The sequence below is a fragment of the Protobothrops mucrosquamatus genome, unplaced genomic scaffold, assembly GCF_001527695.2.
Source record: "Protobothrops mucrosquamatus isolate PMUCROS unplaced genomic scaffold, P.Mucros_1.0 scaffold_220, whole genome shotgun sequence".
Taxonomy (NCBI): domain Eukaryota; kingdom Metazoa; phylum Chordata; class Lepidosauria; order Squamata; family Viperidae; genus Protobothrops; species Protobothrops mucrosquamatus.
The window spans coordinates 217,425-227,385 of record NW_015386296.1 but is presented as its reverse complement, the minus strand read 5'-3'; the positions used below and the strand labels follow the sequence as shown (position 1 = coordinate 227,385).

The window sequence follows — 9,961 nt, the reverse complement described above, 5'->3', positions numbered from 1 at the left end:
TCTCTCAGAAGTAGCCTAGCCAAAGCAGGGTGGAGTGGGACAATTCCCTTCTGTGATATTGATTCTATGCTCCTGTTAACACATCGCAAAATAATCCTGCCCTTTTGAGAAGCTACATTATATGGTTGATACCCAGAATTGGAATCCAACAAGAAAATTTGTTAGGGTGTTAATTAGAAAGGATGTCATTCTTTACCTCTTCTCTGCCTCTTCACCAGGCTGGCTTTGACAGCGGGGACGAAGAAAATTACTACAACATCCCTGGTTCCCGAACTGCTGAGATTCTCAATATTAAGGAGACCAGCAATGTTGGCGTACCAGGTCGCTGGTTGTTTCAAGTGGATAAGGCAATCATTGGAGTTCCCACGGTACAAAGTGATTGCTTAAATAAGTAAGTTGCCAGACCCTCTCTTTTATTTGCTAGGATATATAAATAATTACTAGATCCACGGTCCCTCACTTATTTTGCTGTTGTCCCTTTTCATCAGGTGAAATCACTTCCGACGCGCACTTCCAATCTGCTCCTCCAGGCCAGCACGGGACAAGTTGAATAGCATCTGCCATCTTTCTCAAATCCCTCTGCTACCCTCCTCAAACAGAAAATTTTCTGGAGCTGCCATTGACTGTAGATTTAGCAATAAAGGATTGCGCTCACATTGATGGTGTGTCCATAGATGAGCGCAGGGGGAAAAAGGCATGATTGTTGTGTGTATGTCAGTCTGTGCACATATAAAGGTAGTATGTGTGCTCGTGTGATGCTTTTTAGGGGAGTGATAAGCCTAACACTCTGTGAAGTTGGTTTCCTTCATAGGAGATGGGTGCAGATGTAATATCCTAAAAGCGATGGAAAATGTGACATGGACAGCTATACCAATATCTCCATACACATTGACCATTCAATTCTTTATGCCAGAGGTGTTCAACCTTGGCAATTTTAAGATTTGTGGACTTCAACTCCCAGAATTCCCCATCCACAGGTCTTAAAAGTTGCCAAGGTTGGACATCCCTGCTTTACGCAATGAGAACAGGCACATCTTAGTCCTTCAAGGAAGATCAGACTAGGAATCCAATGTCACATAGGTCAATACTACTAAAGCCTTAGTAACACTCTAACAAGTCTCAATGTTTTCCCCTTCTCTCCCTTTATCTTCATAAAACTAGGGAGGTCTTGTCCAAAACATTTACTTCTGCCCTGGACTCAGTCTTCTTTTAGTTGACTATTGTCTTGATATGACTGTTCCTACTATACCTCGATACCATTCTGTCTTCCACCTACAATTTAGGAACAACTCTATCAACTCGAAATCATCTTATCAAGTCAATCAGAATTCTAACCATTTTTTGTTGTGGTGTCTTTGAGTCCATTTCAATAGTTTGGATCACCTGGGCAAGTCTATGATATTTTTTGGCAACAATTTCAGAGGTGGTTCTCCATTGCTTTCTACAACTCACTGTCTCCTGGTTTCTAGCTGACCAGGTTTAATTCCAACAACACCACTGAGCAGTTTGAGTTCACTCAACTCTGCATGATGGGGTCTGCTTGGGAATCCATTGATGTCCCTAAGGGTGATTTTTTTTTTTCATCTGACTCTCCAATGATCCGGGAACAGATTCTCCACTGAGAATCTATTGCAGCACTTCTGACAAAAAGTTTTTCAAGAAAAGAGTCCTTTGAAAAGAGAATCAGGCATAAACTACCAGACCATTACAATCATCTTTATTTCCATGGAATTCAAATAAAATAAAAAATTTTAGCAAGAAGTTCAGCACTTTATTAGAAGGGCTGGAGGTGCACTCATATCTAAAATAAAGAGTGAAATAAGCTGGACTGGCAGAAGGCAGCCTGATGGAAAGTCAAGTGGCAGGGAAGACGTTTGTCTTCCAGTGTATTCATTTATACCCAGTCTTTATTATTTTTATAAATAACATAAGGTAGCAAACATACCTAGTACTTCTTCCTTCTGTTTTCCCCACAAGAACCCTACAAGGTAAATTGAGATGAGAGAGACTGGCCCAAAATCACCCAGCTGGCTTTCCTTCACCAGGTGGGACTAGAACTCACAGTCTCCTGGTTTATAGCCTGGTAACTTAACCACTAGAACAAACTAGCTATAAATTTAAATCATGGCTATAAATTTGGCTGTTTAGTTTTCATGGGACTATATGGCTGCTGAGCCTTTTTTTTTTAACAATTCCTGAGGACACTGTTACAGCCCACCCATCAATTTCTGGAATGTGTTGCAAGCATTAGCTGGTTTCACACAACCAGCATAATTTGTTGTAGGCATGCAGCTGGGTGCCAAAAAATATTTTGCTAAGCGCTGTTGAGGTGAGATTTGGACTTCGCCTTAATCTGTGACACAACCATTGTAATGCAGAAACTATAGTTTATCCATAAGATGTTGTCTAAACCCAGCCAACTACAGGTAGTTCTCGACTTACAACAGTTCATTTAGTGACCATTCCAAGTCACAACAGCACTGAAAAAAGCATTCATGACCATTTTTCACACTTATGACTGTTGCAGCATCCCCGTGGTCACATGATCAAAATTTGACCGCTTAGCAACTGGTTCATATTTATGACGGTTGCAGCATCCGGGGGGGGGGGGTCATATGATCCATTTTTGTGACCTTCTGACAAGCAAAGTCAATGGGGAAGCCAGATTCACTTAATAACCGTGTTACTAACTTAACAAGTGCAGTGATTCACTTAACTGTGGAAAGAAAGGTCGTAAAATGGGACAAAAGTCACTTAACACATGTGTTGCTTAGCAACATAAATTTTGGGCCCAACTGTGATCATAAGTTGAGGGTTACCTGTACACATTTTCCAATAGCAAACCATAACCTGATGCAAAGTGCTGACCAGTTCAAAAAGAGATATTTTAACCAGCAAGAAAAAATATTCACATTCAGAAGATTTTTTACACACACTGCTTTGCGTAGTCCATTAAAACCCTTTATGTTCCACTGGTTAAAACTTCCATGCAATTTCTTTTAAAAGTTTAAAGCTTCAATATGCAGGAGGCAAATGCACTCCAAAATAGCTGCTATGAAAGAAAAGCAATTCAGGGGTGAATTGCTGGCTGTTTGCAGTCGAGAGGTGGAGGTTGTTCAACACTGGCAGGAGACACATTCTGATAAATGACCACAACCTAATGAAACAAATAACAAAAGCTTTAGGACCATTTTTTGTGCATACATTCTCATTCCACAGCTCAGAATGGAATTCCTCAGCTTTCCAACAGCTTGTTGACTGATTCTATCTGTCCTTGCTTCGAATAAGACTCTACAGCACTTTGATTCCATTCCTATGAGAGGAATCTTAATCTTTACTGGAGCATAAAGATAGCACTATCTCTCTTTAAAGCAGCTGAATCCTTTTTTGATTTGCATGGCTAGAGCTACCTCCAAAGCCCCAGAAAAAGATGCAGCTGCTTTAAAAACTTTAATAGAGTTACTGGATTCAAGCTGTCATACATTTCAAAACATCTTTTTGGAATTCAGTCTGAAGTGCTAGCTGGACCGTGTACAGATTAGGCACCTCTTATTTGGGTGGTAAGAACCTTTCATTGTCTTCTGCCGATCAGGTGAAATCTGAGCTGAGATTCATAAGGTGGTTTGTTTGCTTTAGGTTTATTGCAATATGAGAAACTATCCACTACCATTTATAAGCCAGATTTGCAACACAGTGTATGTGTGAAGCCAAATTTTTCTTTAATTCCCTTACTGCACGCTTAGTACAACATGTGAACTACCCCATATTGGCAACCTTTGCAGCAATCTTTCATCTTTGTTGCCAATGGCATCCTTTAGCCTGAAGCCATAGTATACACATTGCTTTTATTTATTATTTATTTTTATAATGCAATTCAGTGTATACATTTAACATATAACAAAACAGCCAAATCTGCAAAATTAATGAGTTATGGTAAATGGAGATGTGGTTCTAATCGCTCTGGGCTTTAGCTTTTTCACCTTCCTCTGTGGTCCAAATTGCACCCAGCACAACTCATGCCAAAACAGTCACCATAAGGATTTTATCCTTTTAATGACCATTAATGACCATTAAAACACATATGAATCAAGAGTAACTCAGAATCTCCCTGCAGTGGTACCTCAGTATTCAACCACTTCAGAGCTTGTCAAATTTGGTACTTGACACGTTCTGATGTGAAAATGTTGTCCCAATACTCAGGGTTTGTTTAGTACTTGATGTGCTGTGTTAGGAAGAGGGGGACAGCTGCAGAGAACAGACAGGAAGTCAGCCATGTTGGGAAGGTCACTGCAAAAGGAGGGGGACAACCACAGAGGGCAGACAAAAGGTCGTCCCTGCTGCGAAGGTCACTGACATAGGAAAAGGAACAGACAGAAAGTTTTTCCTGGCCAAAAAAAGGGTGATATGATGGTTTGTTTAGGACTCGTCCCTTTTTAGTATGTATCACACCTCCCAGAACCAATTAACACCAAGTACCGAGGTACTACTGTATATGAAAACTAGCCTGAGGAGAGGAGGGGAGAAAGAGATGTTACCTTATCCAAGGTAATGCCTTCCAATCCTACTATTCCATATTATTCAACCAAGTATGAAAAGTATCATGTTTCTCAATCCATTTCCCTTGATTAACTACCCATCTTCCTTTGGAATCTTACGTTTTCAGAGAAGGTGTTTCGGCAAAGCATCTTACATCCAAAAGACGCAACTGTGAGGGTGATGCAAAACTCCAGGGCGGTAAACACAGTAAGAATAATCGGTATTCCGTTACCGAAATTCTATCAATGAAGCAGAAAAGTAACATATTCATTTTTGCACATACAGATAGGCATACTTATCTCCAATTCTAGAGTAAGGAAGATGAGCTGGATGCCATAGGCAGGCTCTATTGCCTAAGGCAGTGGTGGCGAACCTTATGGCACGCGTGCCAGAGGCGGCACTCAGAACCCTCTCTGTGGGCAGGAGGACCGTTGCCCCAGCAGAGTTCGCCAGAGTAGCGAGCATGTGGCGTTTGGAAGCGACAGGGCAGGAAGTGAGTGAGCAAGCGGCATTGGCCCCCCAGGGATGCCCCAGAGATGGCGAGGGACTGGCCCCCACCACCTTGGTCCCGGTCACGCTCACCCAGTCTGCCGTGACCACTGCAGCCATGCCCACCCAGTAGGCCACATCCCCCCCCCTGAGGGCACCACAATCCTGATGCAGCTCTGGCACTTTGCGATAAATAAGTGGGTTTTGGATTGCAGTTCGGGCACTCGGTCTCTAAAAGGTTCGCCATCACTGGCCTAAGGCCATAAGGGGGTTGAAGCATTTTTTTAGTTCAAAATAGAAACAATAACAGAAACAGAGTAAGAGTTGGAAGGGACATTGGAGATCTTCTAGTCTAACCCCGGCTCAAGCAGGAAACTCTATACCATTTTCAGACAAATGGTTGTCCAATCTCTTCTTTTAAAAACTCCACTGTTGGAGTTGTTCTATCAGGAAATTTCTCCTTAGTTCCAGGTTGCTTCTCTCCTTGATTAGTTTCCATCTGCTGCTTCTTGTCCTGCCTTCAGGCGCTTTGGAGACTAGGCTGACCCCCCCCTCTTCTTTCTGGCAGCCCCATAGATATTGGAGGCAATGAGCTATCATTTGGAATGTTATGGTCATGCCCTTCATTTCTTCTCCAATAGATTAATTATCAGAGGCATCGTGGCATTCCAAGCAAAGTGATAACATTTGAAAGTAGCTCAGGCTAACTGGAGCTACTGGAGTATGAGGCGGTACAACCCAATCAGACTATTTTCGGGCAGTTTTTTTTTTTCTGTGCCACATATAAATATCTAGCAAAACTTTGACTGCACTGTTAGCGCTGCCACCTTGAGACTTTGGCGATCCCTGAGGACAACCCTGGTCCCTGGTGTAGATGCTTTGGAAAGATTGGGCAAAAGAAAAGCACCCAAATTCTATAGAAATCCCATGGTAATAACCTTTCCATGGTTAAAACTCTGTTTGGGAGTTTTGGGATATTTTTATACTAGCATGTCCTCCAAAGAGATACATGTGCACTTATGCAGTTCTTTTGTGGAAACTAACTTCTTACGGATGAATTTGGGAAGGTCACATACTTATATAAAAGGGCGTACCTCCATTTGCTCACACTTTTCCTTAATTTCTTTTTCAAAATCACCGCAGCGCAAACTCAAACTGTATAGGTAGGGTAGAGCGAAGGTGACAAACAGGGATGCCAGGCCCAAACCAGCTGCTACAGTACTTAACACATTCATTGCCAGCATGCTTTGCACCTAGGGGAGACAAAATAAATGAATAAACATACGCCCCAAAATGCACAAGCGCGCGCACACACACACACACACACACACACACAAGCTGGCTATGATGCAACTGAGATTTCTCTGATGATGATAACGATGGGAACAAAATTTCAGTTTGAGATTTGCTTTAGCCAGAAAAAAACGGCGAGGCTGGTGTCCTTTAAACCCTTGAAAGAGTGGCTCAACCCCTCCTTGTTCCTCTCGAATAGCGCAGCTTGGATACAGTCTCTTTTGCATGGCAGATTAGCCACTGTGAAAGAAGAGAGACAACTTCAAGAGGTTTGCTTCCAGGGAAGCAACTGTCTCGACTAACTAGAATATTCCATCAGAGATGGAGACGCAGAACCTCTTTGCCAAAATTCGGCAAAAAGCGATCCGCCAAAGACTTGCAGCTTCCAAAAAGGGAATTCATGGGAGACACTCTTAAACAAGAAGCCACAAGCATCACGATGCTCCGTTTGATGTTTGTTAGCCATCCAGGAACATCAAAAATCCACCAAGTTCCCGTGATTGGCAACTCAAAGGATTGTAGCTCTCCATAGCTTCAGATGAGAGGCTTTCTTAATCTTGCATTGCTGGGATACCACAGATGGAAGCTTTCTGATTAAGCTATGACCTTCACTTTTTCTCCAATGGATTAGTTACCAGAGGCATCCTGGGATTCCGAGCAGCTGCCACAGCTAAGGATCCTGAGATGATGTACTGGTAAAAAAGGAAAAGAAGGTGAACCACTATGGCTCTATCCCCAGAGAACTAGATTTACAGTACAGACCCATAATCTCTCTTCCACCTTAAATTGCTGCCTAGTGTCATTGCCTACTGTTCTCTGGTCATCTTTTGTGTTGAAACCTAATCAACTTTTTCTATTCTAGTTGCAGATGCAGATGTTTTAAGGTGTCACAGCCAGGAGCTACATTCATTGAATTTTTGTGCAACACAGCACTATTATTCAACTTTTTCCCCCATGTTGCTATGACAAAAAGCAAAGCTCCGGATGCTGCAAATAACTCTCAGCTTCATGATTCCAATGGAAGGAAGCCCCTAGGACAGTGGTGGCGAACCTATGGCATGCGTGCCAGAGGCGGCTCGTGGCATCGCCCCAGCGCACGTGGTATCTAAAAGTTCACCATCACTGGCCTAAGGCCAGCCAGCCTGGAGCCGCCATTGGGGAGCCCACCATCCGACCTGCCAGAGACCCCTGGATCTCCCCCAACCCTGCCCGTCTCCCACAGGTGTCCCTCCCCATAAGCAACATCAAGGTGGCCATGCCCACCCCAGCCATGCCCACCCAATCTGCATGACTACTGCAGCCACACCCATCCTGTGGCCACGCCCACCCAGTCTGCCAAACCCACTGTAGCTGCGCCCGCCGAGTGGGTCATACCCACCCGGTACCCGGCGATACATAAGTAGGTTTTGGGTTGCAGTTTGGGCACTCGGTCTCTAAAGGGTTTCCCATCACTGCCCTAGGAAGTGTAGCCACAGAATGACAACTTACATTCAGAATATTTATAAAGACAGTCCTCACTTACCCACCACAATTGGGATCAGCACCTCTATCCCTAAATGACACAGTTGTTAAAGCATGATATTGCATGATCATGCTGACTGATGACCTCACATTCAGATGCAGTCATTAAGCATATCAAATTGGCTGTGAAGTGCAACTTCATGTTATTGTGACTTGTGACCGACCTCCTGCTGGCTTCCCCATTGATTTTACTAGTCAGAAGCCAGCTGTAAAGATCACAAATTGCACACACGTAACCATGGGATGCTGCAACAGTTGTAAATGCCAACCAGCCAGCTGCCAGGCGCCTGGATGGCAATCACATGACCATGGGGATGCTGCAATGGCCTCAAGATCAAAGACTGGTTCCAGCACCATTTTAACTTTGAATGTTTGCTGAACGAGGCAGCAAGTGAAAAGTAACTGTACAATAAGAACAAAAGATGATACTTCTATTAGTATTTGTAGGCTCTTAGTTCTTAAGTTTCTGAAACTTGGGAAAACAGACATCACCACAAAAGGGAATTAGTCAAGCAATCCTTTTCCTAAAGCAAAATCTGTAAAAAAAAAAAAAGTTTACAGAAACCAACAGCTGGCAAACTACAGCTCCAAGCAACCTTCAACAAAGGCCAGTTTGCCCTAAGGCTGCTGTGATGTGCTAGTTGTGATAGTGGTGTTGTTGAATTGTTTAAAGGCACCATCGTGTAAAATTACCAAGATTCCACTCCAATAGGGCATCCGTACAATAAGGTAGAAAATTTCATGTTTGTTAACTATGTCGATCAGCATCCCAAAAATTATTCCTATCATTCCTATGAATATCTGTGCGATCTGCAAAGAGAAAAAAAAACCAAAGCCTTCACTTTCAACCCACACACCACAAACCAGAGCAACAGAGCAGGAAGGAAACAAGACGCGTGCCAAAGCCTATGTAAAATTTTATACCCTTCCCTCCAAAAATCTTTGAACTTTAAGAAAACAATACAATATTTTAAAACAGAATATCTAATTATAAATGCAATTCAGCTGTGGCTGCTACAACCTTCTCATGTTCAGTGATATTCAGGAGTAGGGAACCAAGAGAACATCCAGCGTCCCTCGGCACTGGCAACTGGTTTTATTACTATTGTTCAATAACCTCTGGAGAACCTATTTTTCATGTCATCTTAAACTACTGGCCAGTAGGAGGCACTACACAATCAGTTTCATCCTGGTTGGGGCTCATCAGGCATTCTCAAATCAGTGTGTGTGTGTGTATAGATAGAGATGATATAGAGATAGAGATATAGAGATATAGAGAGAGATAGAGAGATAGAGAGATAGATAGAGATAGAGATAGATACATCGGCGGAACAGGAGGTGACGAGGAGGCAGACCGGACATCAGAAGAGGGCACTTGACCAATGTGGACAGCGATGCCAGCACGATGGAGGAGCGACCAGCCGAGACAGCAGTATTGCATGTGGAAGAGTCACTCGGGCGGCGAGATGATCACGCAAGGCAAGACAAACACTCCTGGCAGGCGGGGCGAGTGGAGAGAGGCAAAGCACCCAAACTCAAACAGACGTCAGCCAGCCCGATGGAAATAGGATCGATGCAATTGATTGCAGGAGGGCAGGGGCCGAATAGACCCGTAATGCGTTCATTAGCTAAACTGTTGGCTTCACAGAGACTATAAGAACGTGCCTCCCATTCCTGGCTTACTCTCTGACGAGGTCAGCAGGCGCTGACGAAAGCTCAGTTTTAATAAAACTTTTAGTCTCGGTGATCCGTGTTTCCAGTTTTGTCATAGATATACATATACATATACATACACACACACACACACACACATATATATATATATAAAGAGAGAGAGAGAGAGAGAGAGAGAGAGAGAGAGAGAGAGAGAGAGAGAGAGAGAGAGAGAGAGAGAGAAATCAGGGGTGTCAAACTGCCAGCCCACAGGGCGGAGGCATCACGCAGAAGCCATGCCCACCCCATTGCTGGCAATGGCAAAACAGTCCCGATACATCGCGCGACGTCACATGACATCGCGACTTTCACATGTCTGATATCGATATAGACACACACACACACACACACACACACACATATATATATATATATATATATATATATATATATATATATATATATATAT

At 43.2% G+C, this 9,961-nt stretch overlaps 2 protein-coding genes across 4 annotated transcripts in view; one reads left to right on the top strand and one right to left on the bottom strand.

Annotated features, from left to right (window-relative positions):
- Positions 1-696, top strand: part of LOC107298732 (sushi, nidogen and EGF-like domain-containing protein 1) — a gene marked incomplete in the record, with an annotated part of 14,375 nt that extends 13,679 nt beyond the window's left edge. Inside the window, 2 exon segments of the mRNA XM_015828099.1 lie at positions 219-391; positions 489-696. Of these exon segments, the coding sequence (XP_015683585.1) occupies positions 219-391; positions 489-492 (177 nt within the window).
- A 2,302-nt stretch (positions 697-2,998) lies between these two features.
- The window catches only part of LOC107298753 (membrane-spanning 4-domains subfamily A member 15), a 9,710-nt gene continuing 2,747 nt past the window's right edge, over positions 2,999-9,961 (bottom strand). For all 3 annotated transcript variants that reach the window (XM_015828127.1, XM_015828119.1, XM_015828135.1), the window contains exons 3-7: positions 8,533-8,649; positions 6,954-7,010; positions 6,120-6,278; positions 4,656-4,775; positions 2,999-3,157 (exon numbers count right to left, since the gene is read on the bottom strand). In XM_015828127.1, coding sequence (XP_015683613.1) covers positions 3,071-3,157; positions 4,656-4,775; positions 6,120-6,278; positions 6,954-7,010; positions 8,533-8,649 — 540 coding nt within the window. In that variant the 3' untranslated portion in view covers positions 2,999-3,070. The remainder of the gene's footprint in view (positions 3,158-4,655; positions 4,776-6,119; positions 6,279-6,953; positions 7,011-8,532; positions 8,650-9,961) is intronic.